General features: G+C 29.6%; 3 protein-coding genes across 6 annotated transcripts in view; 1 reads left to right on the top strand and 2 right to left on the bottom strand.

The window, feature by feature from the left end:
- LOC149891818 (uncharacterized) overlaps positions 1-26,454 on the bottom strand; it is a 143,139-nt gene that overhangs the window by 62,597 nt on the left and 54,088 nt on the right. The gene's annotated exons all lie outside the window — the stretch shown is intronic.
- On the bottom strand, positions 1,632-3,628 carry LOC149891820 (uncharacterized). 2 transcript variants are annotated; one of them, XR_016450201.1, is made up of 3 exons: positions 2,941-3,628; positions 2,382-2,799; positions 1,632-2,223 (listed from the first exon to the last, which is right to left on the bottom strand). XR_016450201.1 is itself a non-coding variant. In XM_090080234.1 (3 exons), exons 2-3 carry the CDS (start codon positions 2,569-2,571, stop codon positions 2,201-2,203), a joined length of 213 nt encoding a protein of 70 aa, XP_089936360.1. In that variant the 5' UTR covers positions 2,572-2,799; positions 2,941-3,574; the 3' UTR covers positions 1,632-2,200. The 2 variants fall into 2 exon arrangements, 1 of the variants encoding a protein (XP_089936360.1); XM_090080234.1 differs by having other exon boundaries at positions 2,941-3,574.
- On the top strand, positions 10,070-22,947 carry LOC145186447 (endothelin-converting enzyme 1-like). 3 transcript variants are annotated; one of them, XM_090077769.1, is made up of 16 exons: positions 10,070-10,792; positions 12,045-12,101; positions 13,722-13,856; positions 15,558-15,620; positions 15,855-15,985; positions 16,102-16,321; positions 17,120-17,218; positions 17,294-17,371; positions 17,494-17,656; positions 20,903-20,957; positions 21,047-21,114; positions 21,210-21,337; positions 21,474-21,539; positions 21,634-21,726; positions 21,799-21,875; positions 22,620-22,947. In XM_090077769.1, exons 1-16 carry the CDS (start codon positions 10,172-10,174, stop codon positions 22,741-22,743), a joined length of 2,178 nt encoding a protein of 725 aa, XP_089933895.1. In that variant the 5' UTR covers positions 10,070-10,171; the 3' UTR covers positions 22,744-22,947. The 3 variants fall into 3 exon arrangements, with proteins under 3 accessions (XP_089933895.1, XP_089933896.1, XP_089933897.1); XM_090077770.1 differs by lacking the exon at positions 10,070-10,792 and adding an exon at positions 11,166-11,323; XM_090077771.1 differs by lacking the exon at positions 10,070-10,792 and adding an exon at positions 11,463-11,487.

Genomic DNA, 26,454 nt, shown 5'->3' with positions numbered 1-26,454 from the left:
CATAGAGACTGGACTATAAATGATTGGAATAGAGTACTCTGGAGCGATGAATCAAAGTTTATTTTGAAAGGTCCTGATTGAAATTTAAAGGTACGTAGACCTAAAGGTAAACGCTTAGATCCTAAATACACAAGAGGAACAATCAAGCATGGTGGTGGAAAAAGTGCAATGGTTTGGGGTTGTTTTTCTGGTTTTAGTGTAGTTTGACCTATTTACCGAATAAATGGCATTATGGATCAGTATGATTATCGTGATATTCTTAAGGAAAAAGTAATTCCTCATACTGATAACAATATGCCTCTTTTATTGACATTTCAACAAGACAACGACCCCAAACACACCTCTAAACTCGTTAAAGAATGGTTTGAAACAAATAGTAATGAAATGGCCAGCTCAATCACCTGATCTCAACCCGATTGAAAATTTATGGTACCAAGTTGAACTCTCCCTAAAACATAAAGCACCGTTCAAAAACGCCGATGAGCTATATAAAGCTATTGAAACCACGTGGAATGAGGTTACACAAGAAAAAAATAATAAACTCGTAGAGTCTATGCCGAGAAGATGTTCCTTGATCCTAAAAAGTAAAGGATATGTCATTAACAATTGATATTAACATTTTTTAGGGTAGTTTTAAAAAAGTTGCTAATGTTTTGGAGGACTACGTTTTTGGGTTAAAATAGCAATACAAACAAAAATTCACATTTATTTTTTTTCAAGTAGTCTTATTATGTTAAAATCTTTTTTCTTATATGTAACATTTACTATTTTTTTCATTTAAAGCGTAGTTAAAAAAATGAAATTGATGTAATAAGTAATCAAAGTATAAAATTTTTTAAATATTATTTGGTTGCTAATGTTTTGGAGGGCAGTGTATATATATATGTGTGTGTGTGTGTGTGTGTGTGTGTGTGTGTGTGTGTGTGTGTGTGTGTGTGTGTGTGTGTGTGTGTGTGTGTGTGTGTGTGTGTGTGTGTGTTGTGTGTGTGTGTGTATATATATATATATATATATAAATCAGTTTGTTTCTGTTATATTTTTGAAAAGCTTTTTCTAATCATACTGAAAAGGTTGCTAATAGTAATTCCTACATTAGAATCTTAAATGACTTTTAACGGAAAATTTTGTTATACATAATGAATATATATAAAAATTGATTTTTCAAACCTAAGCACCCAATTCAGATCTTTAAAATATTTTTAATGAACCACTTTTTATGTTACCACCATACATTGGAACGCAAAAAAAACTGCGTTTTGCGTTTGCGTTCTCAAATAAAAACTCACACGCAAACTCAAACGCATTTGACGCAATTTATTGCGTTGACTTACGTAAACGTAAACGCAATTCACGCAAATAACTGCGTTTACGCACGCATTTAATACGCAACTTACGCATTTAAAATGCGTTTATAAACGTAACTCAAACGCAACTTACGCGTATAAATGGGTTTGCAAACTTGACTCAAACGCGACTTACCTAATCTATTTTTAAAAATGTGTCTTTTTCAGAAAACGCGAATTGTTAAGTAGATACTTTTTACTTTTTAATTCAAAGATATAATAACTTTTTATTTAAACCGTTGTTATTAAAATTATTGTTATTATTGAAACTATTGCATTATATATTCATTTTATTTTTGTGCGTTTCAAGTTCAAAAAATATATTATCTTTATATTATAAGTTTACATTTCACTATCTGAGTCATCATCGTCCGAAAAATCATTTAAACTTTCAAGAAGCTTTAAGTTTACTTTCAACAATGAGCGACTGATAATCAGATCAGCAGTCATGTTGCCTCGTCTCTTTTCACATACAAAACCAAAAGTACTAAAATATCTCTCTATAAAAGCTGCTGCTGATGGAATATTTAGTAAGATGACAAATAGCTTTCGTAACATTGGCATTTTAGAATTTTTGAACCGAAAATCATAAGAAGGATACACAGATACAGCAAGTCCTTTCTCTTCAATTTGCTTAAAAAAGTAAAGTTTTTCTTTTTCAATTTCAAGTAAATAAAGTTGTAAATTAGGCTGCCGAGCTTCTGGGCAATAGTTATCATCTAGCATAAATCCGCTGAGCGAATCAGTTTGCTGATCATTTGAATTCAATCGTGTAAACTCAGTTGTGTAAACTCACATCCTGGTTGCGATTCTAAAGCATTTTGATAAATATTGCGTGGCGTAAAGAATTTCAGGACTTAGTGTAGCTTTTCTACTGCTCCTAAACAATTTTGGGTTGTGATACAAACTTTTATATAATAAATTAATATATAAAAGTAGTTTAATTTATAAATTAGGTTTTTAAGAACTACTTTTTAAACTAAATTTTAAAACTTTTTATTTGTCTTAATTAAATAATGTAACCTAATAACTAAATACCTTTAACAATAAATTGACAATCAGGTCTAAAGAACCATAATTTAAGCTTTGAGATATTCAACAGTGATGCTACTTGATAAATTCCTGAGTTAAGTTCGTACTGAAACTTTAATTTAAAAGAAGAAATTAACAAGTTAGCAAGTTCTTTTCCATTTCCTTGTAATTCCATTCTACTCCATTTTGAAATCATAATAGTCAATGCAGGCAAAACATCAGCAATCAATGAAAGATTCTTTTGTACAATTAAGTTGAACTGGTAAGCGGGAAGAAGGATTTGTAGGTATAGTTCAATCTTATCTAATTCGATTGGGCATCGTCTAATTTTTCGTTAATTATGTTTGATAATTTTGCCATCGTTTCTGGTATCAAGTTTTCTCTAAAACTTTTTGCACAAGGAAGTGGAACTTTGACTAGTTTCCTATAAAAAAAGGATTATTAAATGCATTAATCGAGCAGTTTGATGTAATAAAGAACTTGATAGCGTTCAAAGTATCGGCATCTAGCATGTTTCGCTTTTTATTTGATTTGTTTAGTGAGTCGTATGAGTCAAACAATTTACCCAAAATGTCGTAATGTTTTCTTTGTAAATGCTTCTTAATGTTGGATGTTCGACCAATACGAGCTGTAAACTTTTGATTACACAATATGCAGAAAAACTCAACATCATTTTGTAATTTATTTATTTGAGTATCAGATGTAGTGAAATGAAGATACGAAGAATACTCCTAAAATATATAAAAATCATACGCTACATTGTTCTTAATAACATTTTAGATCTAAGAAAAAGTAATTTAAATACCCGTTTAGTTAAATTTACAATAAACTTCTTTTTCGGAAAAATGTTTCTTTGACCAAAATCTTGCATTTTGTCAATAAATTTGCCAAAGACTATAACTCTGAAACCTTAATCTCGGGTCTTGCTGAATAGGAGGAATAGAAATATTAGAAACTGAAGTATTATTCGAAGACTTTCCCGATAATGATGTCAACGCAGCGCTTGTTGTCTGCATAGTAGATTTCGTCGTTTTTGTAGGATTTACAGATCTTGTTCTTTTTGAAATTGCTTCTCCAGATTTAGATGCAGATGAACTTTGAGATAAATAAGGTTGCAATTGCAACTGTTGTGATTGCAATGTTTCTTCTTCATGTCGTTTTTTTGAACAAGACTTTATGATATCCTCATGATAGATTTTACTCTTGCGAGATTGATGTGTCATATTAAATTAGATATTTATGAAACGATTAAGTAAAACTTGGTTTTGTTTCCTAAACTAATTTTTTTTTTATACTTTTATGTATAAGCTGCATATCATAAGGAAATGCCTATAGCAACTTCTTTGTGCTATAAGGAAATGTCTTTAGACATATCCCTTAAAAGAAATTATTACGTGTTTAACATGTTTTTAGGTCATTTTATAACGAATTTAAAAAATAATTATTATTTAAATTTTTTAAAAAATGATATTTAGTTTCTCATTAAAATGGCTCCTTTTAAATTGAGTGTATTATGTTTTTAAATTGAGTGAATATAGCCAGATTTTTATAATAATTGAAATGAGCTTACAAGTTAAAGGTATTAAGCTATGCTTGTTTCTAAAAATAAGTTTGGCTGAAATAATATTACCATATACAACTGATTATTACTGTGTTCAATTTGTGAGCGGAAAATGAGTTTTCCTTTGTTTTAAGCAAAAAGGGCAAGATGTTCCTAAAGTCAAGTCCCTTGTGCATTTGTGAGACCTAGGTAAATTAATAATGTTAACTTTATGGACATCTTGCCCCACCCTATCCTAAACTTGAAAAAATAAGAAAGCAAAAGAAGAGAATAAAAACAATTGTTAAAAAAAAAATGAAATGAAAAAATTAAACTGTAAGGTGCAACGAACGAAGAGTCAAAGTAAGTAACTATATATGCTATATATACACGATATATATATACACCATATATATACTATATATACACGATCTTTCTTATTCTAAATTTTATGATACGGCAAAGAAAATGGAATATATATATATATATATATATATATATATATATATATATATATATATATATATATATATATATATATATATATATATATATATATATATATATGCGTATGTTCCGTTTCAGTTACGTTTGTAAACGCATTTATACGTGTAAGTTGCGTTTGAGTTACGTTTATAAACGCATTTTATATGCGTAAGTTGCGTATTAAATGCGTGCGTAAATGCAGTTATTTGCGTGAATTGCGTTTACGTTTACGTAAGTAAACGCATTAAATTGCTTCAAATGCGTTTGAGTTTGCGTGTGAGTTTTTATTTCGGAACGCAAACGCAAAACGCAGTTTTTTTTGCGTTCCAATGTATGGTTACCACTAATTAAATAATAAAGGTTTTGATCGAGTGACACGGCATAAAAACTGGCGGTCTCTCTGATCCACAATGCATATACACTTCAGTATGTTTAAAACCCGTTTTAAGCATTTTTTATTTTATTTTTTGCTTTCTCTCTTCTCTTCGAAGCTTCTTTTATAGCCGAAGAATTTTTTTCTTCTCGGTAATTTGACCACCAGTAATCATCCATCATGTTGAAATTTCTTCGTCTTGGGCAACAAAGAGTTCTTACTAAAAAACTTAAATCTGAAAGATATAGTAATTGATTTGTATTACCGAATTTGCAAGATGTCGTTGGGAGTGTCGGTATTTCGGGCTGCTTAAATTTTTATGAAATGGGCTTATGAAATATCCTTACAGGTAGACTTAACCAACATGCTTACATAAAAGCGCAAGAGAACTGCATGGTTCCATTAGGAGAATTTCCCACTCCATTGACTTCTATTAGGTCTTCTTCAACATTTGTGATCTGACGTTGTTGTAATCGGAAGGACCTTTTTTCGATTTCACAGCGATTAGAGAGATTTTAGCAGAGATTCGTGGATGTATTGGAGCTGAGCACAGTGAATATCAGCGTAATAGTTTATCACCTTTTCATCACCTCATGACAAACCACACTAATTTTGGCTCATAAAAGTTACAAGAATGCTGGCGCAGGTTAAGGTCAATTTCGGGTACCATCTGGGATGGTTTATCTGGGTACATCTAGGTATACCATCACCGTTGGTTGTTCCACTTTTCCCTTAGCATGTAGGTGGTTGGCAATTACAGTTAGTAAGCATCCAATTTTACTTACCAATTCAGAGGTGTTCTAATGAGGATCTGTCTTGAGCACAGAATTCAGCGTTGTCATTACCAACGTGAGGTTGTCAACCTACACGTAGTTTATCTCAAGGACTTCAATTTCATAAAGGAAATTTGTAAAATATAAATCTATGAATATGTTACATTATATTCTACTTTGTTATAAGTTATTTGATTAAAGGCTAGCGTTTACTGTATTACATTTTATTGTTTTGCTATATGTAATAAGGCGGGTCATACTTTTTTTTTTTTTTGGCTATAGCATAAAAAGTTGTTCTATTGGTCCAAAATCTAGGGACATAAGATTTTTTAAATTTTAACCTCAGTAAGTACTTGCAACTTGTAGTTGAAAATGAGGAAATAATGTGAAAACGTATATCAATTTTATAAAGGCATATTCTTATTAGTGTTCACTACGTTTAGTTTATATTACATTCGCTGGTACATGAAATGAGATTAGATAAGTCTAAGTAACCGTAAATTAATCATACATTACCTTAACTCAACCAAAAGTAATCCTAGCATATCGTAAATTTACCCTCATCAAACCCTGTATTACGGTAATATATCGCGAGGTTAGAATTATTTTGTTCTATCTCCAAGTTTAAATGTTGGGAGAAAGTTTTTGATTTTTTCTAAAAGTAAAAATTGTTTAAAGTTTTAGCTTTTATTTTTAAAGAAATAATAACTTATCTTTAAATAATTTATGTTTAAGCAATTTATTTAGAAAAAAAATAAAAAAATAATGCATATTTTAAAAGTTATTATTATTAACTAAAATTAATAACTCATTTTCTCCTAACTTTTAAAATTGGAGATAGAACAAAATAATTCTAACCTCGCGATATGTGTTTAACATGTTCTGTTTTATATTTTATATTGTTTAGAAAAAGTGATAATTTATTCTTGCTACAACAGGGTTTATTTCAATCAGTTGTTTATAATTAATCTTTTCTAATTGTTATCTGATATTGTTTGGACAAGTTGGTTTCCATTGTATTGAGTATTAATAAATGGCGTCCGTCAGCACAAGACTTTGGACTAAACACTCAGTTATAAAAAAAAATCAACTTCCTACATCTAGTAATGTTTACAGACTGTATGACTACTACTTAAAGTACAATAAATATGATTGTATGCAGAAGAGAGTAACAGCTGTAGCACATGAAGTTGTAAGTATCTACAACACTGCGAGTATCCCAGTAATTGACACAAAGAGTGTAGTCAATCGTATAAAGAAATTGATTGATAAAGTTAAGGGTCTTGCTAAATATCCCAGTTCTAAGAAGACATCCATCAACTACCAAGACTGTTTGAAATCATTACAAACTGTATTTGATATATGTACTTGTAAATGTGTTGACAGCGGTATACAAGAGAATTCACAATGTATTTGTCCACTGTCGCATAAAATACCTCCAACAGAATGGTCTTTCTGGTTGGACCAAAAAACTGAAAGGAAAATGTATATAGGTGCTATAGATATAAAAGCTACAGGTAAGTTGCAGAAGAAAGAAATGAGAGCAGTCAAACATTTAAAATTTGAGCGCAATCAGAAAATAAAACATGAGACAAAAATAAATTATATCTACAACAACATGAGTGATGATGCTGATGATGATGGTGGTGAGGACGTAGAACTTCAACTAAACATGGGTAATGAAGTTCTTGATTGTGAAATTTCCAGTGGTGAATCTGATGATGGTGTTGCAGCACCCAGAAACATGAAACAATATCCGGAGTTGTGCAAAGCTTTGGACAGATGCAAGATTAGTAACAGAGAAGTTTGTCTTGTAGTGAATGCAGTGCTAACAGATATGAAGCTATTGTCGGCAGAAACTGCAATAGATCCTGCAAAACTTAGACGTCAGAGAGGTCTTTGGCGGCAGAAACAAGTTTCTAAGCATGCTGCCGAGATGCAAGAACTAGTTTGTATTGGATTTGATGGGTAGAAAGACTTAACTTTTGTTGAGAAGTCTGGCATACGTAGAAGCATAAAGGAAGAACATTATGTTATTGTATCATTTCCAAACAATAACTACATTGATCATGTAATGCCAGAAACAGGTAAAGCAGCTGATGTTGCAAATGAGATATTATCGATAATTGCAAATACAAATTCAGCAAGTACGCTACAAGCAGTTGTTTGTGACGGTACAGTAACCAATACAGGCAAACAAAATGGTGTGATTCGAAAATTAGAGAAAGGCGTTGCAAGACCACTGCAATGGCTTGTTTGCCTGTTGCATACTAATGAACTACCATTTCGGAAATACATTTCTGCTATTGATGGAGGATGTACAAGAGGTCCTAGTAGTTCAAGTGGTGTAATTATGAGTGCGCTAGACTTTGATCCCAAGGATTTACCAATTTCAAAGTTTAAAGCTATGTTAGGAAAAGTGGTTGAGATTAATGATGAGGTTAAGAACAGTCTAAGTACAGATCAAAAATATTTTCTTAGAGCATGCTTAGCAGTGCAGCAAGGTTATACAAATAGTGATGAAATTAGGTTTTTACAGAACGCAATGCCAGGAAATTTAAACCATGCTAGGTGGCTGACAAAAGCCAACAGAATTTTGAGATTGTATATGTCAAAAGAAGTCTGTTCCCCATCACTATACAAAATTGTACGCTTTATAGTAAATGTTTACGCTCCTTCATGGTTCAATATCAAGAGTCATCCTTCTTGCGCTGATGGTGCAAAGAACTTTTTTTACTTGCTGAAGCAGTGTCATGAGCTTGGAGCAGAAGATTGGAAAATATTAGAGCCTGTGTTGCAGAACAACAACTACTTTGCCCACTCCGAAAACATTCTTCTTTCTGGTGTTTGTGACAATGATGATTCTGTGCGACATTTCTGTTGTGAAAAAATAATTAAATTGAGAAGTACTTTGTGTAGTTCTTCTGTGCGTGTTTTTGATAAGTCAAGTATCAAGCTAAACGCCAATGCTTTGACTTACGTTGATATGATTGACTGGACTACAGCTAACCTCACACCACCACCGCTGCTAGCAGCTATTGAGGATGAAAAACTTCTACACCGTCAGTTTGATTTCATTTTTGGTATACCCTGTCACTCTCAGGCAGTTGAGCGTGCTATCCAAGATATCTCTGCAGCAAGCTCAACCGTTTTTGGGAATGAATCGCGACATGGAATGATTTTACAGTGTACTGCATCAAGAACAGAACTACCTAGTTTTAGCTGTAAATCAGACTTTTTGTAAATTACGTTTGATTATATTGTTTCATTGAACTAATAATATCTAGAACTTCACCATTTAAGTGAATTTTATGTTTCGACGTCGATAACACCCCCTTATCGTTGACAGGGCCGAAATTAAGGAGGTGCATCTTTTTTTTTACTTTTTTTATAGTAAGCAAAAAATGCTTATACACCCCCAAAAAAATACTTTTTTGCGCTAGCCATGGATATGGTCTTTGTATCATATTAAGTGCTTGATTAATTTCTTATATTTTTAGCTATAAGCCTTTAAAGGGTAAATCTTTGCGGTAAAGTTGCAAGTACAAGACACCTGTTGTTTTAAATGTTTTTGGCCTTTTTACAATAACTAGCACCTAGAGCAACTTTTTAGACCATAGCCAGGTTAGCAAACTCTAAAAAAAAAAAGTATGACCCGCCCTAATATGTAATCAATTATTGTAACTTTTGTTTTTTTAAATTGACCGGACAAAAAGACCAATGATAAAGTGTCTTAGGAGTATGTTAATAGACTTTTACTAAGTGAAAATCGCTATAAGCTGTTTTTATGTCGTGTATTTCATGTCGTATTACATGTCGTGTATACATTTTAAATTATGTCACGAACTAGAGATGAAAAACATTTAGCAATGTGGCGGTTAGAAATTTAGCAATTGGTAAACCGGCTTATAGTATTTTCATTTAATGCTAATTTGGTAATTATTTAAGTTATGAATATAATTGTAAATCGTTTTATACAAAAAAGGTTATTTTAAAAATAAAATAGATGGCACGGTTTCCATCATATTATGAATTAAAAGTAAATTCATAGATGGTAATTCCAGTATTAAAAACAACGTTGTGAAGTTAGAACCTGAAGAAAAAAATCTATATTTTTAGGTTGTAACTTTGCGAAATCTTCAAAACAGATCATTTTTTAAAGATCCAGGAGGACTTATTAAAACTCTCAAATAAAGAAAGTTAAATCATCAAAAAGCAATTTGTTTTAAATCCTTCAACACAAGAATCATTTGCTAAGCAAGTGATTAAGTTCTTACAAAAAATATGTCATACCTAAAAAATGCTGGAAGAAATTTATCAATTAAAAAAAATTTTAAAATAAAATGATTCTTTAGTATTGTTTTCTAAATAGCGCTTTAATTCTCAGTTGTTTATGACAACAATTCCAAACTTTATTGTTTTGCCAAACTTTAAACATATCTTTACCTTAGATTTAGCTTTGTTACCGTTTACAGGCAACCAACCGTGAATAAGATAACAAGTTTAGAAGAAACAGTAAACTTGAACCAATGCATTTGGCGCACTCTTCTCTGTTTTGTTTACAGAAAAACAATGCGACAAGTTTAACATGTTTTAAAAATTAAAGAAACAGAAATAGCTGAAAATGGCCACAACTTTGTCAAATTGGTTCTTACTGTGTATAATTGTAATCAGTATACGCAGTATTGTAGAGTGTAAAAGGACCAATGGCTCGTCATCTAAGCAAGCTAATTCTGTGAAGAACTCAGACATATGTAATTCTGAGGAGTGTCATCGACTCGCTGATACTATAAAACTTGCTTTAAACGAAAATGAAGAGCCTTGTAATGACTTCTACGAATTCGCGTGTGGTCGATGGAAAAAAGAGAGCAATGTTTCACGCTTGGAATCTGAAATAAATCCCTTTACAATTTTAAGAGAAAAAATTGAAAAAGAATTACATGGATTGCTTGAAGAAGAACCAAAACCTAATTGGAATGAAGCACTTGTCAAGACTCATTCTTATTACAAGTCTTGCATGAATACTGAAGCATTAGAATTATTGGGTCCCAAGCCGGCTCTAGAGTTTATATCAAGTATCGGAGGGTGGTCCATTTGCAACAATGAAGAATGGATGAAGAATTCTGCACAATGGAATGTTTATGAAGTCTTGATAAAAATACAAAAGAACTTCTTTCCTGCGTCAGCATTTTTTACGATTGAGATAGTTAACGATCAGACGAATCCGAATAAAAATCAAATTCGCGTAAGGAAATTCTTTCAAGCCTTAAAGCATTTTGTTTCTCAAGTAAAACAATGACGTAGCTAAAGAATCTGAATGTTATGACATTCAGATTCTTCTAGCTACGACATTGTTGACTGACATGTTTGTAACATGTTTGTACATGTTCTGTACATGTTTTGTAACTGACATGTCATTTACAAAACTTTTATTAGCTGTCAAGAAGTTTGCTCGAGTGCCGTTTTTGAAAATAATAAATAGCACCGTCATTGAAAAAAGAGGTGGTAACAAAAATAAAAATAACGTCACAACTTTAAAAATTTAAACCAGGGAACAACAAAAAAAAAAAAAAAAAAAAAAAAAAAAAAAAATGAACAGTGCCATATCTCATAAAAATACATGAGTAAAAAATATATATACCGTAAAATATGTAACTGTATAATAAAATATATATGCATCGAAATTCGGTTTTTCAGTTTTTAACGAATGATGACAAATAAAGTACCTACTTACATATCAGTCTTTTAAGATTAATCTAACTTTCTGTAGTTCATGGTAATTGAACCCTTTATGCATTTAATTTAAATGGTTTAAAACAGCAAAATTTTTAGTGTGACAAGTTTTTATTCATATAAGAATTTGTCATAAAAATAAATTTACCATATTTAATCGAATAGCAATTTTTCGATGCCTAGAGAGGTTAAAAAAAGTAACATAAGGTATGCCAGATATCGTATTTCTTTTATGGAATAGTGTCACTTTGTATATCTAAATATGTAAATTATATTATATTCACTTAATTTAAAATGAATGAGATAGAAATTGGTACTTCATTCATTATTATTCATTAAAAACCGATTACCCAAATGACGATGTTTAGAAAAATATGATTACAACAAGAAGAAATTTTCTGTTTTACAGCGCATTTTTTTCACTTACAATTATACTTTACAGCAATATTCCTAATTTAACGATTAGTAGAAAAAAATTCAACGACAAAATCTTTATTATATTCAAATTCAACGGGACTATTACCTAACTGTTTATTCTGATCTAACTACTCCACTGAGTGTTTTTTGTTGGCTCTTAACAGAATCCTTTCTTTCTTGATATGTTAATTTTCTAAAATTCTATTTTGAGCAGTGTTTTTCTTAGTTAATCATAAATATTGAAAGATTGCGTAAAGAATTGCCTTTTATGTGAAAAGTTCTGTTAGTGTGTTTAATGTTATGTCTAACCAGTTTTTTACCTTTTTTTTCTTCTTCTTCTTCTTTAGATAGCTAAATCTGGCCTAGGTCTCATAAGAAAGGAGTTGTATTTTAATCATACCCAGGTAAATTTCATTTTAAACAAAAAAAAAAAATTTGTTCTATGTTATTTTAAATTTAGTTAATGATATAATTAAATCTAGAAAAAAATGATTGGGCAAAAGCCAAATAAATGTTTCAAGAAGTGAAAATTAACCTTCAAAAGAAAATTATAGATTCTTGCTCTATCTTAATCTACCTAAATAAAAATCTTTTTTACTATTCAAGTAACTTTCGCTAACGTCATTCTAAAAATATTTAGGTATTTTATAATGCCAGATACATGTTAGATACATAAAAAGATAAACTTTTTCCCAGTTAGTAAAAATCCTCTCTTGTTACATGCACACAGTCCAACAAAATTTTTTTTAGAACAGACTTTTGTAGGTTGGTTAACTTGTTAAAAGCTAGTAAGATAGGTTAATAATTATGTGAGGGTAACCACACAAAGGATTTTTTTCTATTGTGTTTTGTAACTTTTAGGGTATTTTGATAGCATTCTTTTGTTCTGGCTCTGTTCATAAAGTCTGTACTTAATTTAACATTTATGGCTGTAAAGCAGTCTGGAAATAGTCAGCCCCTTTATGCACAAGTAAAGGTTGAAAATCATTGTTGATATTCAATATTGAAAAAAAAAGGTCAATAGTCCTCTGTAATGAAATCTGATAGACTGGAGTCCAGACCAAAATCATTCAGAAATTTTTAGCTTTCCATAGTTGAAACTAATACAGGTTTTCAGGTCAACAACTCGACATGTATGGTTTTTTGAGTTAATAAGTTTATCCCCTACTTATTGTTTTTTAACATTTAGAGAACATTTCTTTTTTTTTTAAACATTTAAAAATTGGAACTATTTTACCATAAATGTTACTTGAAGCTGTTAATTAGCACTATCTGAATCAAGTTATTTATTTTACAGTCAAAATATTCCATGATGTGTTGATTTAAACTGTGCACTGAAACCATCAGGTGCAATAGATAAGTGAAATGAAGTATCTTTACTCTTGAACAATTTTAATTTTAGTTCAGTTTAGTTTTAATTGAGTCTAAGACCCTAGATTTTAGCTTGGTGGTAAAGTGAATAATTATAAAGATGCCATTTGTTATGCACCTTGGTTTTGCCATTTGTTATGCACCTTGGATCCTAGTCATATTTCCCAGCTAAATCTCCAGGAGTTAAAGTAATAAATAATTTGAAAATTAAAAAAAAGTTTTATAATTCGGGATTTGCTCTGCATAAAAGTATGAACAATTATAGTTGGTACCTCTTTGAGCAACTAATTGTAATGAGGTTGGATAATGATGATTTTGACTCTGTTGAAAAGATTATGCACAAATGGCTGCAGTGAATAGATGGATAAAGTATTTGTAATTAATTGCGTACTAAATGAGTTACATTCTGCAGCAGGGTTAGCATTAAAACTAATATAATCTATATAGAGCTTACTTTAAATTATGTTAAACTTTAAGACACCCTACTGTATAGTGGCACAGAGAATAATCAAATATCCTAAATAGTTAATACATATGTATAAGCACACATATACTTCCAACATCTGTGTGCATATTTTGTTGCTGTATGTTGCTAGTATGTAATGTTTAGTGTATCAAGATATCAATATGTAATTATATATTACAATATTTAGATTGTACAGAATTATGCATACTATATGGTTGAAATTGCAAGACTGCTTGGATACACATGCAATGAAATGGATCCTGAATATAATGTTACAGCTCAGATGCTTTCAATATTGGAGTTTGAAGAAAAGCTAGCTAATGTAATATATATTAAGGGTTGATAATTCACTTTCAGGATATAAATCTATGTATTTCATAAAATGTTATTTTTGTGGGCTGCCAAAGCTCAAGAAAATATCATTTTCTAATATTTTCTTCATAAATAATTTTTTTGATTCATCATTTTAGATAATTTTAGTTCTTGAACATATAAGTGCTTGAGATGGTTAAATTTGTGTGATAAAAAACATTTAGTTTACACTTTCTGGATTTAGGTGCCTATATATAAGCTTTTTTTTTTTTTAAAAAAAAAAATATATATTATATATATATGTTATACAGCTTTAATATATATGTTACTACAGCTCGCAGCTTTCCTTAGAAAAAGTTGCAATATGAGCTTCACAAAAACTAACTGTAATCTGACAATCTATAATTTGTATTTTGTCAATTATTATTATTTTTGTTGTAACAAATATATATTACTATTACTATTACTAAAAAGAAATCTATACTGTGTGCAAAAAAGTAAAAAAACATATAAAAGACTTTCAGACTATTTATAGTTAAAATTTACACAGAGGAAAATTAAAAGTTTAAAGAAAGAAGAAAAAGGAAAAAAAGATTTTTTGCCTAAAAAAATTTTAAAATCTCAAGAGAGCACATTTCAAAACTAAAAACACTAGAGTTTTTCAAAAAATGAGTTATGCTGTTCATAAACATGGTACAAGTTAAGAGCAGTAGTGAGCATTTCACAATATATATTAACATGTTGTGAAGAGTTAACTGCTCATGTGTTATGATGCAGTTATTTCTTTCAGTGTTTGAAAGTGCAGTTACTTTATTCATAAGATCTTTATTGTCTAGAACAATTGCTATTGCACAAGTTTGCTAGGTAAACATACAGTCATCTTCTCTAAAGTTTTAGAGATATTATTTTAAGGGAGGTTTCGTTTTAGTTAAACTAACTTTTCTCCCTACAGCATTTAATGGAACTCTTTAAAAGCAAAAGAATGTTAACCAAAATTGAATTAAATAATTTATAACCTAATAGTTTTTGGGTCATTACTTAAGCATGACAATCTGAGTTGTCATTTAGGTATAATAATCTGAATTGTCATTTAAGCAAAGTAATGTCATGTTATGATAAAATGCAACTGATTTGCAGGAAATCAGGATGAGTCCATTAATTGAATTTCTTCAGGTGTAGATAATACTGTATCAGATCCTTGGCAATAGCAAACTTATATCTTCTGTAGACCTTTTATTTTTCGTTTTGCTCCCGATAGTTCCCATTCTTAATTAAAGCATAATTTGTGGGAAGTTTTCATGACATTTTCTATTTAACTTTTTTTTCTCTTTACTATTTTGCCCACACAAATTTCCTTAGAGTACTTGCAACAATTTACCCAGATCAACAGTTCATGAGCAGTACAATTATTTTTATCCATATAAATAATTTTTATATGTTGCACCTCTTGAAGATTATTGTTTTATGATAAAAAGATTTTAGATGACTTCACAATTGTACCTGCCTATTAGGGAGTTAATCCATAAAGTGTAAACCAATTTTTTTTATACCTGTAATGAATAACTTTAATGCTTACTTACCCAGGTAATTTCAGTTCTCTTTGATTCTCTTTGGTTTTAAAGTTGGTTAAACATTTACTAGAAGTATTTTGTTTAAAATTTACATTTTAGTTGTTTAGCATATATTCATAGAATATTTTTATTGATTTTAGTTGTCATTTGCTGAGGGCATGATGAGAGTCAACCTTTCAAATCTTGCAGAAATGATTCCAAATGTAATTTTAAAAATTTTTTAATTGCTTTTATACTTAAGATTCATTCTTTATTTTTTACAAATAAACTCTTTTGTGCAGCTTTATAGAATGATTCCATGTTTCCATTTTGAATACTATATACCTAGATTTATATAAATGTATATTTAAGAAAGTTATATGTAGCTTGTTTATATACATGCATATGTATGTATGTATGTATCTATCTATCTTTTTATACATCTATATTTTTTGAAGTTTGATTGGAAATATCATTTAACGAGTCTATTTCCAAAGAATTATGACATAAATGACAGTGAAATGATTTTAACTGCTTCTCCAACATATCTCTATGGTGTGGCTAATCTAATAAAGAAAACTGACAAAAGGTACATAATCTGATATCATTGCTTTACCTAAATATATTTTCTTAGCTGTATATTTAAAAAAAAATCATAGCAGGAATATTTAGTGGTTTAGTTTTTTTTACTTACTTATTCTTTAGCCTATTATCAAGATATATTGTGTGGCAAATGTTGCAGGATAAAATTCTTTATCTGTCAGAAGACTTTCGTAAGGCAAATGCAGATTACACAAAGGCACTTGGTACTGAAGGGAAGCAGAAGCGCTGGAAGATATGTACTACTGAAACAAATTTTAATTTGGGTTTACCAGTTGCGAACTTGTTTATTACTAAATATTTTGATAAATCTACAAAAACTAAGGTAATTATTTAAACAAATTATTCAAGTTATTAATAATAGTAAGAATAGCGATTGGCTTGTTTCAATTTTGAAATGTTTTTGAGAAGTTATATATAATTAGGTTAAATGGTTACACAATTCTGAGTTTGTGTAAAAAAATTTTCCAAAGTATGAGTTCTTCGCTGTTTAAGTAAATACTAAATTTTTTATTCATGGCGAAAAAGGCTTGGTACCTCTCAAAAATAAGTTTTTTTAGTCTCAATGTTAATTGTTTGTCTGCAGATGTACATATTGCTGCCACAAAACTTGCAGATAAAGTGGATTTGTTGAGATTTGGAAAGTGGTATTTGTTTATCACTTGCTACAAAAGTTGTTTCAGTTTTCTTGGAATGTTAGGCTCCATTAAATGTCTGAAGCTAAGCCAGGTTTGATGACTGCCAGGTTTGACTGCAAGAGGAAAGCAATCCTGCAACACCTGTTGATTTAAAGGAAATTTGTTTCCAGATGTATATTTCAAATCTTTTTAATTCTCTAAAATATTAAGTTGTAATATAAAATAATTTTAGTGAAAAATTTTATTACAGGAAATGTGATAAGCTCATTGGCACAGTTACTATGCATGATAAAAGGAAGATAACAAGGTGTTTGGACAATGTCTATTAGAAAAATAAAACATCTGTTATAGAGAAATCAATTTAATACTTTTAAAAATTATTTGGATCTGTATAAATTTATTACTTTTTTTTTTTTTTTTTTTTTTTTTTTTACAGGAAAAAAAGTTTTTTGCGTTTTTTTTTTCTTTTAATCTTTTCACTTCAGATAAAAGAAATTTTTGAAGAAATCAAAAAAACTTTTATAAACCGAATTAAAGACTATAAATGGTTAGGCGAAAAAGAAAGGAAGTTTGCAATTGAGAAGGTAATTTGTAATGCTGTACATCATTTGTATTTTGTTCCCTCACTTTGTACCTAAAGGTAAATAATTTGGTAATAGGTTGATGCAATGGTTGCTCAGATTGGACACCCATCATATGTTAAAAATGCAAAAGAACTTGATAAGAAATTAGCTATGGTAATTTTTATATTAATGTTTTCTTTTTTTTTTTTAAACTGAAGTTTAATAAAATGCTGTCCCAATGTTTTATATTTTTAAAATAGCAAGAAAGATAAATATAAATATGATCTTGTTTTTAGCTTACAATTGACAAAACAGAGTTCTTCAATAACAAGCTCAATATTGATAAATGGAGACGTAATGAGTTGTTTGAAAAACTCAGGAAACCAGTTGATAAAAAAGAATGGCAAATACATCCACAAGATATTGATGCTATGTATCTTGTCTTTTCCAATGAAATGAGTAATTTAAAATTATTTTTTTTTAACATGTACATTAGGGTGTTGGCTTTTTTATGACACCTATATCCCTTTTTTCTAACAGATGAATAATATGGGATGTAGATGTAGTTTTTAGGATATTTAATTTTTAAAAAAGATATGCTTTGTAATCCAATATCTTTAACAAAAAAATTGCAGGCCATAAAAACTTTCCTTGGTGATAACTTTAAAGGTGTTGATAATATTAAAGCTGTTGAAGTTTTACTCCATTTTCAGGAGATTAAGTTCAGGAAGTGTGTTGTTGAAATTTTCATTTTCACCACTACTCTCAGTTGTCTCAGTATCACTATCTTCTTTATGTAAGTCATAATTTTTATTTCGGGCTTTTCTAATTCTCTAAGGTGGATGAATAGTTTTTGGGTTACTTGCATTGTTTGTAGAATAACCAGCTCTTCCTTGTGGTCTATCTGCAGTTTATAAAGTTTTTATCTTTAGTTGTTAGCTACATATTCTTGGAATCTGTAATATCAAACAATTCAGGAAATGTAGTTTTAAAATCTTTTTCAAAATATTTCTCATTTTCTGTGATAAGATCTCCTACTTAAAGTTGAGCAATTGTGACAGAAATTTTCAACTTTATCATCTGCTTTGATAAAAATGAAAATTTCTGCCACAACTATGCCACTTTATTATTAAACATAATTGTTCTTGTTTTGGTGAGTTACTTTTTATTCATATTAAATCAAATAGCATATATATTTAATCAATTTATATAAATGCTCATTTATTAATGGTACTGGGTTTTAAAAATAACTATTAGTAATGCCCTAATGTACATAATCTATGAGATTTACAGTTATACTTTGCAGTTAAAATTTCCAAAATAAGTTACAGATATATTACAAATTACATATAATTGCAGAAAGCAACAATGTTTTATAATAATGATTTTCCTTCTTGACAGCAATAAAAAAATTAAAAGATTGTTCAATTGCAATATGATTTCAAGGTTTAATTGCACCATGTTCAAATAGATGTAATAATAGGTTTTAACCACTGTGATAAATCACACAAACTTTATTGATGGCTCTATAGCAGTTTCCATTCACTGCTATGTTCTGTCTGGCATCTTTTTTAAAGAAATATGAAACAATGAAACTGGTTGTTGGTTGATTTAGTCATTCAAGAAAAAATTAGTTTTATCTCTGTAAAAAATTTTGTAGTGAAGATGAGATCCATTCACTGAGTGTAGAATCCACATGATGGTTATGCAGTTTCAATTTTTGCATGAGCTGGATCTTGTGAGCTTGTAAATCTTTAGATAAAAACAGCTCCTATTTAGATCTTCTTTAATACTGTGCTCCACAGCAGCAACAGCTTCTTCTGTATGCACTGATCAATATCTCAATAGATGCATATTATCTATTAAAGAATGCATGGTGCAAAAATGATCCATGGTTATTTAAATTACTTTCTTAAATAGACAATTATATCAACCATAAAATGGGCAAATAAACTTCCACAAGTTGCAAGCATTTTTCTGGCATAACTCTATTCACAGTGAAATAGTAAGCCAAACTGAGCATAAATCAACTGTCAAGTTGGCTGTCATTGCCAGTTCTAAAAACAAATCTCTAAAAAAAAACACCCTTTATCTTTAATTACTAATTTCCACTAATTCAATTTATTGAATTATAACTGGTTTTGCAAGCAACATCAATTCAAAAAAGTGGGAAGAATAATGGTAATGGAATTAATTTTTCTAGAACAATAATCAAAAGTCAAAAATCAAACACTTCAAAGATAAATGATGTAAAATGAGAACAATTCAGTGCTGAAACATGCTGGTTATGATTTTTTTTTTTAATTTAAAAGCCTGGCATGTTAAGTAATATGGATCATTTGAAAGTAATGAAAATAGGTTTCAGTTTGCCTAATTGTATAAAAACCTGGTGCACTCATTTTTCAAGTGATCTAGTATGGATATCTGCATTCAACAGTTATGGTTTATTGAAGCTGGAATAGATAATGAATTAGACAAGCTTTTATTAGATTTAAAATTTGAAAAAAATTTCAAATTTAGGTGTTTGTCACTTTTGCAAACACCACCTAATTCTTTATGATAGATACACTGGTAACTGGTATAAGAAAAAATTCTGATCCACCATGTATCTGGTTCATCATGCACATGATGATTCAGAAAAAAATTTTTTTACTACATGTTAGCCTTTATTTCATTATTGCAGCATACACACAGATAGAAAGTATAAGTTGTGCTAGAATTTTTCAGAGTTTTCACAAAAGTTTATCGAGAAAACCCCAGGATAAATTTTTTTTTAAAAAGTCTTAAAGTCATAACCCTTATGCTGAAAATGGTAAACAGCTGAAGAAGATCAAGAAGAATAATGTTTGCAACCCAAACACTAGTAACCATTTAGCAGCCTGTTAATTCAAAATTTTGAAAACTAGTGTGATGAATGCAAAGAATCAAATCTATGAAGAAGGTCCCTGATCCAACTTATGCTAAAGTTCAAAAAAGAATTCACTGAAGAATCACTTAAAAGTTTACAAAATCTTCTGTTGGAGGATTAAACTTATTGTCCAGTTTTTTCCATCTCAAGTACCAGATGATGATTACTAGAGTGCTATTAATGATTTTCAGTTTGATTTTGAAACAAAAACAAAGATAACAAAAAGAATTTCTATGCAAAATATTTGGTTTGACAGACAATTTTGCTGGGTTGTATCATTCCAGATCTGATGTCAAGTTTCTAAACTTTACATTTCATTTGGAATGATAAACAAGCATGTTTACCTCAGAGAGTGTGTCATGAAGCATCTAGTTTCATTTATGAGCAAATTGAAACAAGATCACAGCATTATCTCTTGACCAGAAAAAAGTAGCTTGCATAATACAAAAGTTATGTGTAATTAGTCAGCTGTACCTAAACAAAGACCAATAAAATGCTTCAGGGAATTGCGCAAGGGAAAGTACAAATAATTGAACAAGAAATGTGACACAACTTGTAAGTTTAAGAATACCTAAATAAAGATTTTGAAAAAAGCAGCCAAAAAAAGTGAGGTTTATCTGTTTTTTTGGTTACTTCTTATTAGTTCCAATTTTACTTACCTTTGAACATTTGGCAATTAAACCTTAATTACCCTTTACACTAAAGCCTACTTTACAAGTTGTGTTTTTAAATTTTTTTTTTGTTGTTTTATTAAAATAAAATAAAAATTTTTTAGATTTATTAATTTTTGTTTTTAGTTATTCCTGCTGGTGTTTTGCAATCTCCTCTGTTTTACAGTGGAGAAGTACCAAGGTATATATAATAAAGACTTGTTATGCAGAATTTCTAGCTCTATTTTTTGTGTGGATCAGCTTTTTTTTAAAATTAATGTTCTACTTCAGATCTCTTAGCTATGGTTCAATTGGTTCAATAATTGGCCATGAAATAACTCATGGGTTAGATAGTAAAGGTCAGTTTCAAATCAATCTTAAGTGCAAACTTTCAAAACTTCTCTCATTCCATAAAGTGTTTAATGAAACAAAGGTTGTTTGTATGTAATTTTAGGGCAAGCGTATGATAAAAATGGTGATATTACAAAAGATAGGTGGTCTCGTAAAATTTTACTTGAATTTTTCAAGAAGTCTAAATGTTTTGTACGCCAATACAACAAGTTTAAAGCAGGAAAGGAATCAGTAAGTAAAGAAGCAAATATGAGGGGTTTTTTTTTAGCATTCTAATTGCTCTTATTTACTTATATATTTCAGTTGCATTATCATTTATAAGTTGTTAATTTTGTTATCACAAAAAAGTTTATTTAAAATTTATTAGGTAAATGGCAATTTGACGCTAGGTGAGAATATTGCAGATAATGGAGGTAGCAAGTTATCATTAATGGTGAGTTTTCAATCTGAAAAGCAACTTTGTTTAAAGCTTTTGGTTTGGTTTATTGTTTTTTATAATAAAATTTTTTACATTTTATGTTCTGCAGGCATATGAAGATTATTTAAAGAGTAACAGTGATACTACTCTCCCAACATTAAATTACACAGCCAGACAGTTGTTTTTTATTAGCTTTGCACAGGTACTTTATTTACTTGAGTTAACAATATAACTTTTTTTTGCTTTAATTTTAAAACTATATTAATAACTTTAGGGATATTGTACAAACATCCAAACAGAAGCCGCAGTTGCTAATGCATTAGTTGAAGGTCGCACACCATCAAAGTTTAGGTGAGTTCCTAATTTATAAATATCTGCTAAGTATTTGATAAATATCTGATAAGTATTCTATAAATATCAGGTAAATATTTTATAAACATCTAGTAAGTATTTGATAAATATCTGGTATTTTATAAATATTTGAGAAGTAACTCTCATGTAAAAGTGCGAAAAACAAAAGAAAAATGTTGGTTAAATTTTTCAATATTTATTTCAAGACGCATTGCAACCAGTGTATTGTGTTATAACCAGTGATGTGTTTATTAAGTTTCCTAAAATTATTTGTTTGCTGAAAATTGTTTGCCACATGATCTTATGTTTGCTCTTAAAGAAATGTTCTACAAATTATTATTATCAATAATTCGATTCAATAATAAAAAGTAATGTTAATAATAAGTTTCGCTTTGATGTTTGGATTAAGTGGGGTAAATTATAAAAGGAACTCAATGTGTTAAACCTTTACGTGCAAACAAAAAACACGGAACAGTTAAAAGAGTTGTAAACAATTTTTTCTATAAATCTATTGAATTTAAACAAGTTGGTATACTGGGATATATAAAACGTGTGGAAATAATATTCTTATCTCACGCCTACCTTTTTAATCTCTCTTTTTCCAGTCTCTTCGATCACCGAACTTTTACTAAAGAGGTTCAAATTCGAACGACAATGAAAATCTGAGAATGTATTATATGGTCAAGTTTCTAACAAAGAAAAAGACAAAAATTATTATTATTTTCTTTTGTACGAACTTTTTAGGGTCATCGGCACTTTATCTAATTCAGAGGAGTTTGCAGAGGTTTTCCAGTGTCGAAAAAAATCCGAAAAAAATGGCGGAAAAAGATTTAAAATGGACCCTGAGAAAAAGTGCGTATTATGGTAGAGAAGTTTTTGTTTTTAATCAGCTTGCGCTTATCTCTATCAGATATAAGAGTAAATTTTGTGTTTTAAAGAAAAAATTTATGTTAATATTTTAAATTATAACTCAAAACTATTTACTTCGATATTTTTTTTACGAAATAGATGTATATTATACTTTAGGATTTATATTAAGACGTGATATTAAAGAACTAAACTTTTCAAATAATGATCATCGTTTACTATACTTAGTGCGTTCCTTACAATTCTATAGGAACTCCTTCTTTCTTTGAGTATGAGATTCTATAGCATCTCCTTGCTTCTACGATTATGAGATTCAATCATTTTTCTTGTATTCTAGTAGCAACACCGGATACTTTTCCCTGCAGGACAGAAATGCCATTACAAATTTGTGCCCTAAGATTTTCCATTTAAGATGCCTTTGATAAATTAGTTACAGTCTCCAGGCATTCAAAAATTTCAAGGAAATCTTCATGAACTTTGTACTAACCCTTTGTGCTGATTCCTTGCCTATTTTCTAATGTTCCATGCGACCATTCCATACTTATTATTTGTTAAATACCTATTATTCTATAGCCATGCAACCATTCCATCCCTATTATCCGACAATCTATTCAATGATCCATACCTGCCACTTGCTCAATTAGTCAGTTGCGAAGAAATTTTTTAATGCATTTAACTTATTTATTGTATTATAAAATTTCGAGAAAATCTTTAAATTTGAAAAAATGACATTCTTATTTAACATTTTAAGAAAAAAATCAACATTGATTTGTTAAAATATTGTTGGTTTAATCATAGTCATTAGAATTATCTTTAAGTGTTTACTCATTGCGCAAGCAAAAAAGTTTTTCATCTGGTTGTCTAAGAAAATTACAGTTGGCTAGAGTCGAATAGTATTGATCAGATATTTCCAACCTACAGAACAAAAAGCATTAGTAGCCACCATGATGCTTTATTGATGAATCTGATCGTTTTAAACGAATGTCAGAGTAAGCGAAATTAATATAGCAAAAAAAATGTTAAAAGTCAATGTGATGGGAGCAAAGAGAGTGCGATTTCTAAATGATCTTAAATACTATTGATCATTGAAGAATGATATGGTGAGCTAACTCTACTTAAAACATTTACATCATTATTATAAGAATCTGGAAATTGCACTTGGTGTTTTGCAAACCCAGTTTTAACAATTAAGACATTCAATATTTCAATAACGACAGATGCACAGTATCGCTTCATACAAGCTAGGTGGACAAAAATATTTTGTTTTGTAATTTCATTCCTAAGAATGTAGTTAACAATATTTGGTGTTTTATTGATTAGTTGCCCCCTCTAACCAAATTTTATTTTTGTTTAAAAAACGGTTCATCATCAATGTGCTGCAGACCATTTTTTTGCGAATTTTGAAGCCATACATAAAATATTTAACTGCAAAGACCTCTCAGAATCTCTAGTCACATCAGTAACACAAAATCTTTGCAAAATGAAATCCATCAAACGATAATTTCTTTCTTCTTGATTATGTCTTCGCCATTCTTCAAATAACTCCATTTTTGAAAAAGAGCGCAGATAACCTAAATGAAATTTAATAACAAAAAATTGTGGATTTATGTGGTGATAATCTTTTCTTTGTTGTACGCTTTAGGACTTTAGCAAAACACTGTTAATAAATTAGCTTGGATACATGTGGATACAAAAAAATGTACAAATTTAAAAATTAAAAACCAAAAAGTATTTTACAATTTTAACCCAGTTTTTTAAACCATATGTAATTAAATAGTACTTACCCTCAAAAGTAAAATCCATCGCTGAATTAAAATGATTGCTATCTTTAATTCTTGTTAAATGTTAATGCAACTATTGTAAATTTTTAATTAATTTTTTTCAAAAATGAAATTTCATTTTAACCCCTTTTTAATTGCTTATGTTTGATTGCTCTGGAATGCTTTTCATAATTAACACCGCAAGTTATTACTAATGTAGGACTATTATTGTGAAAATATTATCAATAAGTCGATTTCTTGATATGACTTTTGTCCACCTAGCTTGTATGAAGCGATACACTATGAGATGGTAAGATTTCAATAACGACAGATGGTTAAGTTTAGCGATGCCTTCAATTGAGTTGGTAATGAGATAGATGGTTAAGTTTAGCGATGCCTTCAATTGAGTTGGTAATGAGATAGATGGTTAAGTTTAGCGATGCCTTCAATTGAGTTGGTAATGAGATTTTTTTTGTGAAGTGTTTAATCTTGGTTTAAGTTTTGCTTTTATGTTAATTCTTAAAATTAGAGAGGAAAAAAAAAAAATCCAAATTGGCACTTTTTCAGAGCTGCTGGTAAAAAACTTTTCTATCAAGAGTCTGAAGAGATGTTCAGTTTTTTAGGAAATCATCACAAGAACTTTAAAAGTAACGTACACAACCCTCCTAGTGACGTCACTGTATATTAAAGTTAAGCAAAATAAATTTATGTAAAATGTCAGAGTAAATGCAAACAAAATCAGAAAGCGCCAACTGATTACTCTCTGAGGCGAGCAATTTATTCGAGCTTAAAGACCGGAAGTGTGACAAAAAGCTTGTCTTTTAACTGTTATGCGTTGTTTATAAGATAAAAGCTTTCTTATCAATAGAAAGATAAAAATACCTTAATAAGTAAGGTAAATATAATTTTCTTGGAGAAATACTTTTAACGCACAGTCTACGCATGCGTGGTCAATAGTCTGCTATTAAGTTTTAGTTAATTTGTACATAAGAAATATCGAGAGTTTACCGTTTCGTTCTTCAAAAAATAAAGCATTAAAATATGCTACTTTTAAAATTCTGTTCAAAGTATACTTTCAATTGATGTTAACCTGTTAGTGGTAAGCATAGTCTATAGAGCTGTAATATATAGAGTATGCTTTGAATTTAACAAGACATTAATTTGTATTTTGAGAAGAAGCACTCGGAATAATTATTTGTTTCAAAAGGATCTCGGAATAATTATCGGTTTTAGAATAATTTCGAAATAATTATCGGCTTAAAATGTCTTGGTTTAAATATTTCCTTTCTTTGATCAAAGGTCGCATTACTACAGTAATGTTTTAAAAACCACCTTTAGGGGCCATTATTAGGATTAAGAAAAAATGAGAGAGGATTGATAATAATTTAAATAAGTAAATTTCATTAAAGTCTTCTAAATTGTCTTTTCTATTCTACCTTATCCACTGGCCCATAATTTTATGTTTATTTAATCTCGTCTTTAACCTATTTTTTAAAGATGCCTTTGTACATAAACCCAGCTAACACAAAACGTTCAAGGAACGTTCGTAGAGCGTTAGAAACGGTCGGGCACGTTTTAAGAACGTTCTAAGAACGTTTCCAACGTTCTTCGAACGTACTTGAACGTTTTGTGTTAGCTGGGAAGATGATCAAAACAAATCAACGTATTACTAGATAACAAAATTTAATCATAAATTTTTTTGTCTTCTGTAAGAGAATAATTATATTGGAGCCAGGTTATTGAAGAGTTCCATCATGAAAATTAAAGTAATTAATGTTAGTATTATATTATCCATATTATTAAGTGTATATTTATGTGTAAGTTTTTTGTAAAATGTTATTAAAATAATCCCAAGTTATTTGTAAGTTATTAAAATAATCCCAAGTTATTTGTAAAATGCAATTTTGTTAAAATAATCCCAAACGAGAGACAATTGTAGTTTATCAATATTA

This window comes from Hydra viridissima, unplaced genomic scaffold (genome assembly GCF_058129835.1).
Source record: "Hydra viridissima isolate aposymbiotic clone 2 unplaced genomic scaffold, HvirCarnegie_v1 scaffold_2, whole genome shotgun sequence".
NCBI lineage: Eukaryota > Metazoa > Cnidaria > Hydrozoa > Anthoathecata > Hydridae > Hydra > Hydra viridissima.
The sequence above is the reverse complement of the archived record's forward strand: the minus strand, read 5'-3'. Positions and strand labels throughout refer to the sequence as shown.